The sequence below is a fragment of the Limanda limanda genome, chromosome 14 (genome assembly GCF_963576545.1).
Source record: "Limanda limanda chromosome 14, fLimLim1.1, whole genome shotgun sequence".
Taxonomy (NCBI): Eukaryota; Metazoa; Chordata; class Actinopteri; order Pleuronectiformes; family Pleuronectidae; genus Limanda; species Limanda limanda.
In genome coordinates, this window is record NC_083649.1 from 16,831,044 (window position 1) to 16,850,279 (window position 19,236).

General features: G+C 41.3%; 2 protein-coding genes across 8 annotated transcripts in view; one reads left to right on the top strand and one right to left on the bottom strand.

Moving 5' to 3' along the window:
• Nucleotides 1-299: 299 nt before the first annotated feature.
• Nucleotides 300-10,247, top strand: gnb2 (guanine nucleotide binding protein (G protein), beta polypeptide 2). The gene is made up of 10 exons (XM_061085647.1): nt 300-693; nt 2,393-2,472; nt 2,583-2,621; nt 2,861-2,967; nt 4,235-4,298; nt 4,551-4,713; nt 6,374-6,440; nt 6,529-6,730; nt 7,800-8,016; nt 9,017-10,247. Exons 2-10 carry the CDS (start codon nt 2,416-2,418, stop codon nt 9,121-9,123), a joined length of 1,023 nt encoding a protein of 340 aa, XP_060941630.1. The 5' UTR covers nt 300-693; nt 2,393-2,415; the 3' UTR covers nt 9,124-10,247.
• A 1,308-nt stretch (nt 10,248-11,555) lies between these two features.
• Nucleotides 11,556-19,236, bottom strand: part of mink1 (misshapen-like kinase 1) — a 30,435-nt gene continuing 22,754 nt past the window's right edge. For 5 of the 7 annotated variants that reach the window (XM_061085830.1, XM_061085831.1, XM_061085834.1 and 2 more), the window contains 6 exons: nt 19,010-19,153; nt 18,393-18,527; nt 18,157-18,257; nt 17,609-18,029; nt 17,355-17,494; nt 11,556-17,258 (listed from right to left, as the gene is read on the bottom strand). In XM_061085830.1, coding sequence (XP_060941813.1) covers nt 17,175-17,258; nt 17,355-17,494; nt 17,609-18,029; nt 18,157-18,257; nt 18,393-18,527; nt 19,010-19,153 — 1,025 coding nt within the window. In that variant the 3' untranslated portion in view covers nt 11,556-17,174. The remainder of the gene's footprint in view (nt 17,259-17,354; nt 17,495-17,608; nt 18,030-18,156; nt 18,258-18,392; nt 18,528-19,009; nt 19,154-19,236) is intronic. The other 2 variants (XM_061085835.1, XM_061085833.1) reach the window with 1 other exon arrangement.

Here is a 19,236-nt window from a genome sequence, read left to right on the forward strand (position 1 = left end):
CATACACACACATAAACGCACGAACACACACACACGCACAAACACACACACACACACACTCGCACACACACACACTCGCACACAGACACACACACGCACGCAGACCATCTGCTGATGCTGGTGGGATCATTTCTTTAAAAAAATAATCTCATTATTTTCTCCATGAGGCACTTTGCAGATTTAATTCATGGCTGAGTCCTGATGAGGAGGAGGAGGAGGAGGTGGGAGGAGGAGGAGGAGGAGGAGGAGGAGGGGACCGGAGAGAGGAAGGAAACGAGGATAACGTCACGAGTAAAAAAAAAAAAAAAAAAAAAAAAAAACCGGAGCGATCGGTTTTAATGGAACAACCCTGAGCTGCTCCCACTGAGATGTGTTGGTTAACTGGACACAGAAAATAAAACCTGACGCGGAAGAGGAAGAAACAACAACAACAGCAGCCGCAGCAGATCCCATCTTTTTCCAGGAGGCACACTGAAGCGGGGAAATGGAAATGTGTGTCTCCCTCTTCCTCCTCCTCCTCCTCCGTTCGCCTGTTTACTGAAGGATTTGGAAACAGCCTCATCGAAACACACGGAGCTGCTGGATTTCTCCTGCATGAGCCAAACAGACGAATAGTCCGATCCCGAGGAGGCTGCTGACAGTTTTTCATTTTTTTTTCTTTTCATCTGCAAACATCATCGGGAGAATTAACAGGTAGCCACCCATGATCAGCTGTGTGCAGGCCAGCCTGCTGGGTGTAAGATGGCTGGGTGATGATGATGATGATGATGATGATGATGATGGTGGTGGTGGTGGTGGTGATGATGGTGATGGTGATGATGATGATTTCTCTTCGTGGCATCATTTCGACTTAAAATCATTTGGCTACATCCGCATGTGAAACCAGATGTGGCCAAGACAGGCCTCCATCACTGCGCTGATCAATACGTGCTGCGTTCAGGGCCCTTCCTATCTTGAAGCCTGTGCGTGATTCTCGAAATGCTGCAGGCAAGAGGATCTTGACAATTGTATGATCAGGATCGTCGGATCTGATTTTCTCTCTTTTTTTTTTGCTGCAGCTGAGCCCCCCAGCTTCTCCTGCTCCTCTAGCCATGCCATGTTGGTGTGGTTACACACCAGATGTGCATTAACAAGGGGTGGGGCCAGTCTCATTTTAGCATCTTTGGTTGGTTTTTTGGTCTCCTGGTGTTATAAAAGCCAGTAAACGCCCCTCTCAGATGCCCAGGCGGTGGAGAACATGCTTCGCTCTGCAGCATCATGTAGGTGGTGTGAGCCGCTCGTCCGCTGCTACAGGCCGTGCATGCACCAGTGCAGGTGGGGTCTGTGTGATGTGTGTTTTTCCACACACTCCTTTCGCTCCCTGTTGGCAGGGCTTCAGCTAAAAAAAAAAAAAAAAAAAAAAAAAAGGATCTGCTTCAGTCGATGCTCGCATGCAACAGAAACATGCACCTAGAGCATCTGGCCGGAGCCATCCAGGCCTGATCTCTGATGCATCACACCCACCCACCCTCAGATTATCTTCTCCTCATTGGCTAAATGAACAGCTGTGCCAGGAGACTGAGAACCCATGATGCACCCCTTTTGGCCTCCATTAGTGCCGTGTGATCCATCTGTGAAGGTCCAACCCCCCCCCCTCCCACCCCAGGGAACAGTGACCTACTGTAGCTAATTGCTCTTCCTTGCAGTGTGTGCCGTGCGGTGCAGGTTTGCTGTGTGCAGTGTTAGCGTGGATTTGAATTGCCACACTACTAAATGCAAATACAGGGTCCCCAATCTGGGAAGCTGTTTGCATGTGTAACTGTGCTGGAACAGGAAACGCTCCTTCCTGCTGAAAGCATCATGTGGTTTGTACAGTGGGTGTGTACATTAGGAGATGTCTCAGGACATTCTCAGGAACCTAAGATGACTGTAGGTGGGGTCAAGGAGGTGTCTGTGTCCAGCGTTTGGCCTAAGTTCTGAATCGTTACACAACCTGCAGTGTGACAGGCTCTCTTTGCTTTAAAGGGTGTGTTCACTCCCTATCTGCTGCCTGGGAGTGATGCTGGCTGCTCGGTAGCAGCTTAGTCATTACAGATTATTCTCCTCAGTTAAACCAGGCATGGTGCACAGCCATAACCAGATTACAAGGATTTTTCTCACTGTGTGGATTCAGCAAATCTTGGAGATTAAAATTTGCGTCTCTTATTTTATTATTTACCGCCACAAATCAGGGACTAGCAGCATTTTAAGCTAATTATTTTACTTAATTGATTCATTTTAGATGCAAGTGGGCGCCGGGAAGGCTGGGTCATAAAAGCAGGAAACAGTACCCCAAATAGGACAAAATGTATAACTCAGCAGTTATTTGTCACCTGCTTTATAGAAATTATATTCTGATATTTGAATCCAACAGGTGACGGCTCAGACAAATCCAAAATGAGTGAGCTGGAGCAGCTTCGCCAGGAGGCCGAGCAGCTTCGGAACCAGATAAGAGTGAGTCAATGGAGTTGCAGTAACATTTTCATCTTTAGCATGATAATTCTGACATGTTCAGTTTATTGTGCTATGTCTTTTTGCTCATCATATGATTCCATGTCCAACAGGACGCCAGGAAAGCATGTGGAGATTCAACCCTGACGCAGGTGAGTCCCAGGTGCTAAGAGACATACTCATAAGAAATGTCTGTGCATCCTTTTGAGGATTTGATCAATATGGAGATATGATAAATCCATGTGGGAGACGGGATAGGTTTTAAACACATGAGCGCTGTTTGTTTCTACAACAAACGTCTCTGATCACACACACACACATCGTTATCAATTCAAAAATGGTGGATTTAACTACACCTGACTCCTTGTTTAATCTTTTCTCTCTATCCCAGATAACCGCCGGTTTGGATCCCGTGGGGCGGATTCAGATGCGGACGAGACGCACCCTCCGTGGCCACCTCGCCAAGATCTACGCCATGCACTGGGGTTCAGACTCCAAGTGAGTCAACAACACAACACACAACATCTCATGCTGTTAACTTAATGCATGGGATGCATGCATCATTAAAATGTACCATTACAGCTTTCTACTGAAGAGGTAGAGGAGTTGAACTGAAAGGCTCCCTATCATAACCAGTAGTTTCATGTCAGCATGGAGTATGATGGGACTTTATGAAGATATGTAAGCAAATGTTAAGAGTCGTAAAACCGATGTTACATTGTCCATTCTTTCAAAAGGAGACGATTTACTTATCAAATAATGCCTTGGCTATGTCAAATTGGCTGAATCCACATTTGGCTCAGTGAAACATCTCCATCAAAACTTGACCCAAAAACCGACTTTAATGGCACAGTGGAGCAAATGAAACCATTGACACCAAACATTTGAATTCAGTAGATCCGCATTTTTGTTTTGGATCTGCACCAAATCGCTCTCATAAATATCAGTCCCCTCAACATGGCTGTTTCTTCATTGAGATCCATGAATTTTTTTTCTAAGAATATAAAAAAAAAAGGATGAAAAACTCCCTGATTGTCACACTATGTGAACAGTGTGGCTTCGCTTGGAGTTCAACTCAACCTTTGACCCCCTGATATTCACCTGAATTTGCATGTGACCATCCCCTTAAAGACAGAAAATCCCCGGATCCGGCCCCTGATGTAGACCCACACCAACATTTATTGGACTCTTCCTTGGGTCATGCCCCAAGCCTCCATAAAATGTAATGGAAATAAGTCCAGCAATTTTTGCATAATCCTGATAACAAACATACAAACAGAGAACATAAGCGCGGGTAATAAACCTGTAATGTGTTATATATTACTCAAACTGGTGAAGGCTATTCATCTGTAGCCTTTGACTGTGTTGTCAAAATGTGACATATAACACAACTTTCTGTTGTGTTTCAAACTGACAACCTCAAAGATCATAATGTAATTAACCTGTTTGCTGGTTAAAGTTAAACTCTTGTGGACTCTAGTTCCAGCAGCAGCTTTGGTCCAAACTGTAATATCTCTACAATCAGGCTTTTAGATGTAATACCATGAAATGTGGTTCATATATTCATAGTCCAGAGGATGAATCGTTAAGACTTGTAAATGTTTCTGTGTTGCCATCAGAAGGGTCAGTTATTTTTTTCTAGTATACCACTTTCTGTTCTACAAACATTCATGGTTTCCATCCCCTTGACTTCAGAGATTTAATGACTCTTCCTCAAGTGGAACAGCTGCAGGAAACTGAGATGTTTGATTGGTTGTCTCGGCAGGCTTCTGGTTAGTGCCTCTCAGGATGGAAAACTGATCATCTGGGACAGCTACACCACCAACAAGGTAAAGTCAGCGGAATAATTCTTCCCATCAGGCAATCAGATGGATAAATAGTCACTTTTGACCTGTGTCCGAACTGGAAGTGAAAGTCTTTCTTGTGTGAGAGTGCGGTTTTACTCGTAACAGCCTTTTCTGCAACATGGCTTATTGCAACATCTTTCTGTGGTAATAATGGCCTATTTTAATTTATGGAACTGGGTTTTCTTACTCCTTAAAACACGTCTCTTCCTTCCGAAACACCTTTGCCGTTCCTAGATGCACGCCATCCCGCTGCGTTCCTCCTGGGTGATGACCTGCGCGTACGCCCCCTCCGGGAACTACGTAGCCTGCGGCGGCCTGGACAACATCTGCTCCATCTACTGCTTGAAGACGCGCGAGGGCAACGTCCGGATCAGCAGAGAGTTACCTGGCCACACAGGTGAGAGAACGTCGCGCTCTCATCCTCGCCTCCGTTGGCGTTCTCCTCCTCTGTGAGTCACACTGATGAGACGTCTCAGACGAGCGCGCAGCGGTGCCCTGCCTCGAGGGAACGCTCCGGTCCCAAAGCCCTAAACAATGAAGATTTCATTTACATGGTTAATTAATCGCAGGGCAACACAGTCTTAATGAGCTGAGACATTACAGAGAGTCTGAGCGACTCTGATCTGCGACACGGTGGCTACTGTGCCGCTCTACGCTATTACATTTAACACCTTTTCTGTTTTTAGCTTTCGACAGTGTCATGATATCCAAATGTGTTTTATTTGTGTTTACAGATTTAGACATGAAACAACTAGAAATGCATGATTCAGGCCACATTTCAAGTTTGTTTTTGCAGATGGGAAGAAGTACACTATGTTTCTCATCTACTGAAGGGAAAATAAAAGCAATGGTCAGGTGTGAGATGTGGATTTTGCAAACTGGGATGCAAATTAATATAAAGATATCTGTAATGGTGAAGGACAGCACATCAAACTTTTCCTACTACAGTGAAAACAGTTTCCTCCTTCTGTTCAGCTGTTCAAAATCCAGATTTTCCAGTTACATAGATGTGTTTTTCTTGAGTCACCTTCACAGCCATATGTTTAATGAGCTTTGTTTAGCCTCCGTTCCGCCTCTCAGGGTTCACACATCGAGCGAGTCTATGGGCGACTTGTATTTAGGGTCTGAACCAACTGAACACAGCCTGAGATGAGTTAAACATAATTTATTCTGTGAATATTTTCCTTTAACGATGCTCAAGTTGTCAGTCCTTTGTTTGAAGATGAAATTCAATGTTATACAACTTAGAAAAAAGTATTAAAGTGAATAATGTGAATTGAGTCATAAAAATCAACTGATTTTGAGAATAAAGTTGTAATTTTAAGCTACGTTAAAAGCTTCATGTTAAAGGATGAATATCAGAATATCTGCCTGTCACCTGTGTTAAAATGAAGAATGAAGATCATCTTGTTAAGTTATGACTTAGTATAGGTTTCATATTTAACAAAAGATCAAATCATTTGACTGATCAGCACCTAATTATCAAGTAGGAGTAAAATACTGTGCAACAAATTGTGTCGAGCACCACACAGACTTGTGGTTGAGCAAATGTTTGGTTGTGGTCGACTTTAAGGTTATCAATACATGTGCCTGCTTTTCAAAAGAGGTTTGGTAGTTTCTTAACAAACATTGGTTATTACGATTTTGGATCCAGAAGCAGTGGAAATCCGGTGAGATCTGGTGCTCCTCGCAGCTTATTTCTTAATTTTTTTAAAGATAATACCCTTATTCTCGTAATATTTTCTCGTTAAATTACAACTTAATTCTAGTAGCATGACGACATTTTTCTCTTAATCTCTGAATTTTCTTTCTCTTTTTTTGTTTTGGTTACAAAGCCACTTATTCCAATGTTATTTGCTAGATTGATAAAAACATCCAGGAAATGTCATATAAACATTCTCTCTGCCCTTGCATCATTGTTTTGTGCATTCAGTGTAAAGTTTCATCTTATATTCAATGTATAACAGTAGAAGCCCCTCTACAAGACAAGTGTACACATTTTGCAAGTTTCATGAAGTAAAAACTCACCCAGACATCTGCTCTCCGTGTTCTCTCAGGTTACCTGTCATGTTGCCGTTTCATTGACGACAATCAAATCATCACGAGTTCAGGAGACACCACATGGTGAGTCACACAAATCCAAACACTGACGTGCAGTTCAAACACCTTTCCCTGAGCTCACGGTTCAACTCTGTGCGCTCTCTGCCCCCAGCGCTCTGTGGGACATCGAGACGTGTCAGCAGACCACCGTCTTCTCTGGCCACAGCGGCGACGTCATGAGCCTGTCCCTGTCGCCCGACCTCCGCACCTTTGTGTCGGGAGCCTGCGACGCCTCGGTCAAACTGTGGGACATCAGGGACAGCATGTGCCGGCAGACCTTCACAGGCCACGAGTCGGACATCAACGCCATCTGTGTGAGTGCCCTCAGGCCGCTGTTTCTCCTTTTCTTCCATTTTTACACAAAATGTAATTTGAATAGGAAGTAGCTCACAACTCAGACTTTGACAACAGCTGCACATTGTCTTTACAACCCGTGGAGCTGGTTGCTGTATTGATTTGGACTTTTCCTCCATTAGCCTGTTTCTCACAACCTCAAAGAACTGAAATACTAAAGTGCTGCAGTGTTTGTGAATGATTCTGAAAGATGTTCAGTGAGAAGCAACAGCTGCCTTTAGAGACTAAACAGAGAGGAAAATTACCTGGACCCGTTTTGCTTATATCTGTATAAATAAAATGTATACTTTTATAAATGGTAATTTAAAGTTGCTATTGTTGAAAATCTCATTTATCTGTAATTTGTCCTTAAAGTGAAAGTAAAACACACGTTGGTTCAACACAGCCTGACAGAAAATAGATACAAAACAGTAGATAAAGATGGACGACATGGCCGCTCCCCAAAAGTGAAGCCAAAATAGCTCCATCACCCCCTAGTGGTTGGCTACAGTACAGCTCAAAATCCCCACCTGCCACATGTAAGTGGATGGTACATAAACCAAACTAAAAAGACAAAGTTCACGATTTTTTCAGATAAGTTTAGTTTTAATTAGTTATTTGACGCTATTATAAATAGCTTTAAACATCATGTTTGACAGCTGAGACGATTAATGAAGCCTGTGTAAAGGTGGGACCTTGATAATGTTGCCTCATCCCACGATCACTACTGTGCTGAAGGATTTCTTCAGCCCAAGATGGCAGCGTTGGAATCGGGATATTTTGGCTTCGCTTCTGGATAGTGGGACAAAATGGAGACGTGTCGTCCATCTTTATTTACAGTGAATGATGTAAACCTTAACCCAGAAATAGAACAGAATATACAGCAATATAATTTGTGGTCTAGATACAGTATATATTACAGATACAGTAATTATATATTAGAAAGTTGATGCTATGACATCACACAGCCAGTGAGGGATGGGAATAAGGACCTCCTCTCTTACGACTGTCCTGACAAACAATCATTCATCTTCCTCTGCTTCTCCTCAGTTCTTCCCCAATGGCAGCGCCTTCGCTACCGGCTCGGACGACGCCACCTGCAGGCTGTTCGACCTGCGAGCCGACCAGGAGCTCAGCCTCTACTGCCACGACAACATCATCTGCGGCATCACCTCCGTGGCTTTCTCACGCTCCGGCCGCCTGCTGCTCGCCGGCTACGACGACTTTAACTGCAACATCTGGGACGCCATGAAGGGAGACAGAGCAGGTGGGTGGAACGGGCGAGAGAACGGCCGCGTGCCGGTTTGAGGTCACAGAGTAGGTTCAGAAAGGTCCAATTTAAACTGAGGGTTGTTCATATTTTCATGACAGAGCTGCTTTTAAGAGATATCAGAGCTCTTTGAGGTTTAGGGACTTATTCGTTGTTGCCTGCAACCTGAAGATGTAGCATCACACACAGGGTTAGAGGAGGCGGACTTTGACAATCCTCGCTCAAATGGAAATATCCTAATATACCATGTCTCACTGCAAATACTGTCAAACTGACTCATCACTGAAGGTAAAAATGATTTTGGCTCGTACGGGTTGGGACAGAAAACTGTGCCCTGAGCTGCTCTCATCCGTATACGTCAAAGTGCTGAATGAGGAGTTTCAAGGTAATGCAGCTCACAGTGATACATGGTTCACGTAAGGAAATACTCGACACCCTTTACTAAACACTAATGACATGTATTTTCCTGCAAGTAAATCATCTGGACGTTAACAGGACTGAGGTGAAAATCAAAAGAACTTGATTGAGACCAAAGTCGGAGCTGTAAAACAAAATCTGATGATATGCACATAAATAATGATTTGTAAGGTTGTGAGTTTACCTGCAGACTAGCATTTGTTACTAATTTCTCATATTTTATTAACGAAGGATGAATGAAATGACTAGTTGAGAAAATGGTGGTAAATAAGAAGAAAAGGAGACATTTGCTGCACCCGCATTAAACCATCTGGCAAATCTAAGTTTACATATGATTTTTTCGGGGGGGGGGAACAGAGCTCAATGGCCGAAAATCCCTCTTGCAGTGAGATTTTTCGGTGTTCGGCCTGATTTTGTAAAAAAATTTGGGAAAAGCAAACCTGTGGTGAGAGCTGGAGCCCAGACAAACACTAGGCTGCTGTGTTCCCGTGCGGTTTCTCAAGACGTTTCGGAGCAGTGTGCCGAGCAAAACATTTCCCTGCAACAAGTCTTCTTTTGTTTGTCCCCACCCCTCCTGCAGGAGTCCTGGCCGGCCATGACAATCGTGTGAGCTGTCTGGGCGTGACAGATGACGGCATGGCGGTGTGTACCGGCTCCTGGGACAGCTTCCTGAAGATCTGGAACTGAGCCGGGCCCACGACCTCGGCAAAACGCACGTCTGACAGACACAGACAGACCGACACAGACACACAAGACTGACAGACAGACACCGCTGGGACACAGTTTGCACCCTGTATTCACGCTGTATGTAAGATTCAACAGACAAATTAAAACATTGTACTGTACATAATATATATGACTTAGATATGAGTTTACACACACACACACACACACAGACACACACACACAATGCAGAATGACACAAGACATTGACACGTACCCACACAACCTAAAGTTGATTTAAGAATGCAGAAACAAGGCAACAGTACCACAAACACGCACCAAAAACACACACAGACACACACACACACGAATATACATACATCAGCCACACCATTAAAGCATGTAACTGGTTTAATGTTGTGATTGGTCGTTGTATAAAAAATCTGTAAAATGTCCAAATGTGACCAATTATGTAGTTGAATTTACAGCTGCTGAAAAAAAAAATACAAATGCTACTATTACCTGAAGCCTTTTAACATCTCACACACACACACACACACGTACACACACACACTTTCCTGAGAGACACTGCTCCTTGAGTTCGGCGGGAGAAGACGTAATTGGACGATTCCGTCTTTGTTTACAATGAAGTCAAAAATGCACTTCAGACAAAATGTTTCTGTACTCTTTTTCTCTCTGTACCACGTGTATCTCAGCGACGGTGATGTGAAGGAAAGACGGGCGTGGATGAGAATCACGTGAGACCGCTCACACTGAACATAAAAATAAAAAAATCCCTGACAGACAGGATGGAAAAAAAACAACCTCTTATTTTCATCTGGCTCGAAAACATCATGTATTCACATTTTTTATAGAAACGTCCCACCCCCCAGACTGTGCATCTGTTTCATTTTATTTAATATTTTTTAACATTTATTTGATTCATGTTCTCCCCGTGTGCCTCAGATACACTTTAAGGATTATTAATAGAGTACTGATAAAAGATCTGCAAGTCAGAATGTGGGTGAAAACTAAAACCATTGTAAGACACATCTTAATAAAGCAGGAGCCATACTTTGACTTTGTCAATGTATTTATCTGGACATTATTATGGTATAATTGTACATAATATTAATAAATAATAGCTTCTCCTGCCAATTAGTGTGGTTTCTTTTTGTGTCCGTGAAGATGGTCATTGGTTTGGGAAATTATATTAAACTCAAGTCACTGATTGGTCCAGATAAGCAACACATACAATGATATTTAAAAAAAATAACCTTTGGTGCAGTTTCTAAATAGCCTGGTTACCATTTTCTACAAATTCAATATGCTTTTATTTAAAATGTATCACATCACTGAGGAGAGAGCTGCTTTTAAGAATCTGTTCAGAAGGTAATGACAGTGACTGATATATTTTTAGATTTTTTTTAAGAAAGAGGGAATCCATTGGTAACGGTACACCTGGCAAATAGTGCCACAATCCGACCTATTTAAAATAAATTAAGTTAATAAAGTTTATCCCTTAGTGTCCTACAAAGCATCCCATTCAAAACCTGTACAATTAAACACTATAACTACAACAGAATGCAGGGGTAGTACAATGGCAGCCTCACAGCTAGAAGATTCTTGTTTCTCTCTGTGTCTATGTTAGATTCATTATTGAGATCAGCTCCAGCTCCTCACGACCCCTAAAGGGTAAGTGATAGATATTGGATGTATGCATTGACAAATAAATACAAAAGTTTAAAGTTGAGAGTTCACGGGAAGCTCCTGTCTGAGGATGCAACAGGTGCAGTTCCCCACGGAAAACCAAGTAACCATATAAATCAGGCAGATTTGAGAAGAGGCTGAAGAAATGTCCCACATGTTGTGTTATTGCTCAAGTAGAGAAGGGACATGTCCTCTGTGTGCAGATCTCTTTAATGACTTTCTAAATCCTCACTCATTGTGAACGGACAATTAGACCAGTTAAGAATAAATTTACCTTTTGCGTTTTCCGTTTCTTCTGATAGACATTAAAGGGAAACATTTAATTCAGGATTCTTTTGTTCTTGTTTTGCAGTACTGAAGTGTTACCGCTGACCCACTAGAGGGTGCTGCAGCTCAATCAGAATCCCTGGTTCTCATGATTAGAATGAAGCTTGATCCATAGATATTTATTCTTTATCATTTATTGAGCTAATTGTATAAATAAGGTAGACACAGATTTGTAAATTTAACTGTTCCCCAAGTAGAGTCAATGTAAAGTGTCACATTAAGAAAAGCAGTGGTGTCATACGTCTAACATGGGCATGGCTTCAGGAAAAGATGATAGCACCATCATGTGGCTGAACTCTGAACAAACTTTCATCACGTTCCACAGCGTGTTAATTGTTTTCATGGATTTCCTCTGTCATAATAATAATAATCATAAGAAACACACTTCAAATGATGTGAAAGAATAACAGTGACAAACATGAGATCAATGTATTTTATTTTTCAAACAATTCTGTATTAAGACATGAATTCATTCAACACAATCCTTTTGAAAGTTTGAAGTTTATCAGTCTAGGAAATACAATCGGGAGTTAACCTGTCACAAGTAACACAGACGCGCGCACACACACTAAAACATTGCAAAGATGTTTACGGTCTTTAAAAAAAAAAAAAAAATTATTGGAAAAAGAAGAATAGATATTGTAGTTCTGTCCAAAGATCCACGACACTTACGAGTTCGATCTGCCTCACTCCCAGCTACAGCTGCTAATCCACACATACGTTATGGATAAGAAACACAAGCTATGCCTCATTACGAATATTAGCGATCATCCATTTATCGATGCGTTAAGTTCATGAAGGCAGTTTCTGGGATTTCACAACAGCAAAACAAGAGCAAGCATCCCAACAGCTCGACCATCAGGAGAGAAGCAGTCGTTTCTTGCGATTACAAACAAAAGTAAAGAACAGATTATTCCTGTAACAAGCGAGACAGAAACCAGCCGACAGTCAGTCTGCCACCGGAGGGTCGGCTCCTGCACGTCACACTGAGATACACTGTCATGGTTTTGATTTGTTCAAATGCTTGTATTGCTTAGAAAAGAGAAAAGTCATCTACACCTTCAGTGCTCCACCTCCACCTCGGTGATGCCTCTTACTTTCGGAGGACAAATGTTTGTGCATCTCGGCCGTTTAAAGAAGAGTCACGTGATTAAAAAAAATCATGTGACTCGTGCTGCAAATCTTCTTCTTTTAATGGCTCTTGGCACAAAATGAAAAAAAAGCACTTTTCACACCTTAAGGTGCTTCTACAGAATTAGACAATCAGATCCAGTCTTCTGTGTTTTTCATTTCTGCTGCAGAAAATTAGACAAGCGTAATATTCAGAAGCGCCTTCTTAAGTCAAACGATTCACATACTGTTATATCTCTGACACAAATCTTCGAAGCATTAGTTACCGATTTGAGATGATTGTTTTTATTGGTGAAAAATAAAATGATGCCAACCTGCCTGTCATGTTTTTCTTGAGTCCAACAATTCACTTCAATTGCCATCTAGAAAAACACTCAACAAATACAATAAGGTGCAATTGTTTTCAAATGTATTCCTTCTTTTAAATGTAGTGTATATTCTTGTTCGATTTAAATTGAGCAATAACATATTTAGCAGCTTAAATCTGTGAACTTTAACTATTTTATTCATCGTTTTTAGATGCAAATAAAGTTTAATGACCCACACTGAGCATGTGGACCACAGCCAAGTTAGAAATACTATTGATATTCTTTGGGAACAAGGAATATGTCTGTGAGGTCTGTGACCAGTGATTAATGGAAGCGATCAAGAAATCAATGCTTCAAAATAAATCAATGTCTGTGCATTTTATTGGAATTAATATTAAAGACAGGGAGCTATATATGTTTACATTTTTTTGGGGCAACACGTCAACTGAATGTCATTTTGAAAAAAAATGTCATAAAGAAACAAAAAAAAAGACCAGTGTCTTGGTCTGTAATAGTGATTGACTGATACATCTGTTATTTACTTTCTGGATAAAATCCAGAAGCCAAGAGCAGATAACCTCATAACAAAACCGTTTCGCTCTCACTGATGTCACCACTGATGATCCCCTGAACATATTAACAGCCTGTCAACCTCACACAGGCAATTTACACCAAAAGTCCATCACCAATCTATGAGTCACCATAGACTCTTCTGATCACCAGAATCTGTCTGAATAACTCTGCTAACCCCAAGTTTGTCCATAGACACGCATCTTTTTCAGCAGACGACTCGCTTCACTCTAACGACCGACGAGCGCTGAGTGACCTTCCATCTCTCTTATTGATCTCTCTACCTTAAATACATTGTGCTTTGATTACTAGAGCGGTACACATTTCTATACAAATACAAATCTGTCTTATAGATGTACATTCACTTTTATTTTTCAATATAGACTAATTTACACATTTTATAAAATAGACTTATTAGAATCAAGCTACTTTCCCCCACTACAAGATTGAACAATTAACATCATTAAAGTAAGAAGCGCTGACCTCATCCTTGCTGCGAGAACCTACGCTTTCTGAGCAGACATCACACACAGTTTCCTTTCATCTGTGCACAAGTACTAAGTTGTCTTCTACAAAACACGATTCACACGTATGGCTTTTCTCTATACTGGCTCCCACTGCGTGTAGAGCCTCTGCATGTTGCACTGGACACACGTTAACTTCTTTGTCACTGATCGTTTCATTTTAGTGTCAAAAAAGATCTCTTCCGGATTTCACGTAAGTGCACTTAACTGGCACAGGATGTTTGTCGTAAATGAGGCAGCAAAAATAGCTGTGCCTCTTCTTCACGTGATTTCAAGTTAGAGACAAGTGTAGGTGGGTGGGATGTGGCTCACAAACCCATCCTAAAACTTCACGCCTTCCCCACTCCAAGGCACTGCTTAAACTGTAAACATGGCAGACTGAACAATAAAATAATAATGATTGAACAATAAAAAAAAAGAATGAGTGCCAGAGGTCTGTCTAAATTGTCATAGAAGTTTGAAATGTAGGTCATGGCACTTAACATGTTTAAGAATAAAAACGTATTTGCTAAAGGGGAAAACAACTTTGATACAGTGATATACTCTATTTCAATGGCTTTGATCTGCACATCAAAGTATGTGCTCCAGATATATTTGTAAATGTAGGTTTACTGATGTGAAAGTGCTTTCTATGCTTTTATTTGTTATAATCACACCATAAAATTAACCATCTATTTATATAATCTGATTAGACACTCTTTGCCCTGAAATCTTTCTGAATAGTTTTCTTTTCAACCACATAAAATATATATCTTCTTAGCTTAAAGTGTGACTTTAAGAAGACTTTTATCAATATCCAAGATTAATTTCGTAACATCCATAAACTTCTAGTACTGGCATATTCACGAAACAGTCGCATTTGTCAACATCAACAAATAAGATGTTTTTTTATTTTTCCTGTCTTTATTCAAGAATGTGGTCTGAGTAATTTGATGTTCAGATTTGTTTATGCTTACACTCATAATCCTGCACTCACACTCAAATGGCCCCTGTTTGTGCTCAGATTGTGAGCTTAATTCAGATATTTCCTGCATTCAGCCTTTTTCTCTCAGCTTGGAAGTCTGTCAAAATTTTTAAACCAATAAAATGCCAGGTATAGTCGTAACAATTGAAGGTGTCGTTTTCCTGTCAGGCAAACAGACAGGAAGCCGGTGTGATAATAAGGCTGAGGAGGATGGGAGTGTATGAACCCGGTTAAAGTTACAACAGGTACTGGACTCTCAAAGAAGTGAAGCTAAAGCACCCAAAACGAGGAAGGGACTATTATAATTCGTCAACTCTTTTGATTGAGGAATTTTGAAGGATTTGATGCACAAAAAGTGCATGAAATCTGTCCGAGCAACACAATTTGAGTGCAAGTGCACGGTTCGAGCACAAGCAGAGCACAAGCAGAGCAAATCTAAGAAGGGGCTATTTGAGTGTGAGTGCAGGGTTTTGAGCATTACAAAATCTGAAAGTGGAATCAATAATGCTTGCTCTCAAATTGTGCTCTAGAATGAAGATAGAAAAAAGAGAAGCCTCGAATTAGGCAGATGTCCATGTGTTCATATGCTGTGGTATCACAAATCCCTGAACAAAAAAAGCTTTTCTTCATGTGTTGACCTACTCCCTGCCGACAGAATTCCACCAGGCTACTTCCTGATACGGCTGCCGCATACTTCTACCCGGTGTATGAGAACATGGTACCTCCCTCGTGCAGCTGCCTAAACAAAGCAGAGTTAACTCCCCTAAACATGGTGGGGGAACCTATGCACTACTAACAAACACAGAGTAAAGATCTATAAGAAATTACAAGCAGCTAATAAACCATGATACCATAATATTTGTGGAAAGCCAGCTGACTCTTTGGATCTATATGTTGAAAGGAAAACAATGTTTATTGATCTGTAGGAAAAGTCTCTTCTCAAATATCTAGATGCCAATTCAAACTCTATTGCCTTTGGCCTTGGTTCATACCCTCTGTTTCTGAATATGCTGTGAACTTTGGCAGAATCTATAAATATGAAAAATAGTAAGTTTCATGTGTGCTAGCCAAAGCGCCTGATGAGATGGAAACCTCTGTGGTGGTGCAGATCTTAACATTAAATCTTTCTACTGGCCCACCACAAATAAGAACTGTTTTGCACTATGAGCTGTTCCAACACCATCCCCTGGACAAACACTTCTCACACACAAAAAAAAAAGTCTAAGAACTGAAATATAATACAGTAGAGTAGATCAGTGTGGTAAGAGGGCGACAGGCCCCTGAAAACAACCTCCCTTCATCACTATAATCTCAGTGGCACTCTGCTTCCATGTTTCTCCAACTTCTTACTTTTGTGGCTAACGTCCCAAAAGTTGTCACCGTACTCGCAGAACGACACAAGCCAGAACACACAAACTCTCCTCCTCAAACAAAGACTCCACAAGAATAGAATATATTGCAATATAATGGCAATATAATTACAGTAAAATTAAGAATACCAGTAGGCTAATACCAATACATAACCACTACATATAAATATCAAATTTGTTGTATTTTGTAAATCTACAAAAAAGAAAAAAGGTTTAGATACAAGCCAGATGAGTCAAATAATTAATGGTTTCATCTAAACCAGAGAAATAAAGGCAAAGCTGGAGGTTTTGCAGCACAAATTCTGACGACAGAGCATTTTTGAGATTTGATTGTTTTTTTAATTATTATTTATTTATTTTAAAAGAGAAATTAAATTTGCTATTGAGGCATTCAAGCTGTGATCAAGAGCTGCAACATTATTTGCCATTCAGGCCAAACAAAAAGTGAAGGAGCAGGACTTCAGGATACTGTCTATGATAGAGAGCGCTACTTCATCCTGACTTTTATGTGCCTTCATAATATTTTTTGTATTAAATCCTTCCTTTAGGCCTTCTTGAAGTTGTAAACCCCCCAAAACAACAGGGGGGTCCACAGGCCACTGCAGAGGGAAGCTCCACCATTTTATTATTTGAGCAAAAGATGCCTGCAAATGATTCAGATCTAAGTGTCAGGTGCTATCTATTTACAGCTTCATTTCAACATTCAGTATAGGTAAATAATGCCTTCCTCAAAATTTACGGTAGAACCATCACGGAATGTGTTTTTAAACATACTTCACGATATGGAACTAAATAGATACGACTGAACACAGGTCCACCAAGTAAAACAGATCAAGACGAGAGTATATACAGTACAAATCAATAGGTGGTGTTAACATCTGCAGCTCATCAGTGACTTTTCATGATGATTCTGCAGAGAATGTTATCAGGGGGCCTCAGTAGAAACTGTATCTTAAATAGTGTAGGCTGGAATGAATTTAGATATTATTTGTGTTTGTGTGTGTGTGTTTGTCTATGTGTGTCTTTGGTGAAAGACTGCATGGGTGATAGCGAGCTGGAGAGAAAGCGAGAGATGTGTTCACAATTGTGTGCATGCGTTTTCGAGAATTTCGGATGCACTTCGTTCTTCGAACCCTAGCGGTTCCACGCACTGACCAGAGCGGAACTTCCTTCACCAGTTCATGATGCAGTTCCTGTTCAAGGTCATGAAGTACACCTGGCTGCTGCCTCCAGATCGCACTGATGCAAAGAAGACCTGAGGGGAGGGAGGGTCATAGAAAACATGTATGTGAGCAAGGTCTTTTTGAGCTGCTTTTAGAGACCTTGGGCTGTAAGAGCTTTCATCTCTCACCTTGTCATTTCTCTCACAAAGGAACTTCAGCCTCTGAGCTCTTTTGTGCATGAACACACCATCCAGGTGTCCAGTCTCCACTGAGCGGATCTCTATGGCCTTTTCTCCCCAGCCCATGATCTGATTGGAGCAGATATGAGCTGCCGAGGAAAAGTGTCATATTAGTATGAAGCAAATTTATTACAGTTCAAACAGAGGATACTTTAGCTTTCATGTGACGTCCATGTGAGATTGTTTTTGGATTTGACCATTACCAACAGATGTGGGCATCTCGCCCCATTGCAGGACCACGTCCTTGATGATGCGTCCGTAGGTGTTGACATAGACGCCCTCGTCCTCGTAGCAAAGCAGCATCTCCATGCCATCTGAGCTGGGCAGGAACACAATTGCGTGTGGTAACACGTGGCTCTGAATCTGTGTGGGATTAAAATAGAAGAGTTGAGCACCTGTTGGTTTCACATCTGCCCAAAAAAAAAAAAAACAACACAAAAAACCCCAGCTCTCTGACAAATGACCACAACTTACATGCACAGGGATGTAAATGTCATAGTTGTTTCCAGAGTCCACGTCAATTGCATGGAAACCAGCACATGAGCCATAGATGACCTTCAACCTTTGACCCTCTTCCACTGTTAGGTCAACCAGGACAGGCCTGTGTGGGAGGTCTGCGAAAGACTGATTAAAAGGTTAGACTGGTCAGAAGAGGGCAGAAAGTGAGTGAGGGAACATAATTAACTTGACTGCTCTCCTGGTTGACCGATGTCGCATAACTAATCCAGCTCAAAAGAAAGAGGAGACTTACCTTGAAGGCCATGAATTTGTGATAAGGTTTGGGCGCCCAAGCATACACTTCCACAGCGTTCTTCAGAGCGATCACCAGGAACTTTATCCTCTCGTATTTCACTAGATAGGACAGCCACAAGGCCATGTGATATCAAATACTTGTAATCAATTATTCACTGTGCCAAATGCATTTGTGAGCGTTTGCCTGAAGCAGAAGAGACAGCAGCGATAAACAACCGATCATCTGTCACTCACCCACTTTGTAGTGCACGCAGCCCTCCATCTCGCCCACAGTAGTCCAGCCTTGCTTTTTCTCCACCTCAGGGTCGTTGTGGAGGATCTTATTCCTCAGCCAGGCCAGGTAATAGACACGCACCTTGTTTTTCTTGCCTTCATATGCAAAGTATGACTGAATTACTAACATGTTTTTACACATTTGATAAAACTATGGTATAAATTCTGAGTTTTAAACACTGCATTAAAGTTTTAATACAGTTTTTTTTAAATACTACTACTGCATGTTTTCTTAAGTAAATTTCTGCTGAAAACATCAATAATCATCAAAATATATCATTTTAGTTATGATTACTAAAAAACATTCATATTGGATCTTTTGATAGATTTTCCTTGATATTCTGATAAATATTGTAACTTTAGCTTTTGTCAGCAATGTCAAAGCACTACACTGCTTAATCCAAAACAGCTTTCCATTAATTCTGAAAGAATTTAATAATAAATCAATCTGACGACATTTTCACAATTTGGCTAGAGTATTTGGCATCCCATTATAGCCAGTGGTCTTGTTGCCAAAAGCACAGAAAGCTTCAACTGTCTGTAGTGAGAGCAGGCTGGCGAGGATCAGCAGTAATGACCTGATATAGTGATGAGCAGGTTGAGGCCCTCCAGGACGTCCATCTGCTGGAACCTGCGGGAGTTGATGAGGGGGTAAACCTTGCCCTGACCACTACGGTCCAGCAGCTTCAAACCGTTCTCTGTGCCCACCAATAGGTTCACACCTGGGAACACAAATACAGACATTTTCATTTAGCACAAGATTATTCTAATCGTTGGCTTTCCTCTAGCCACAGCTAAAAATAAC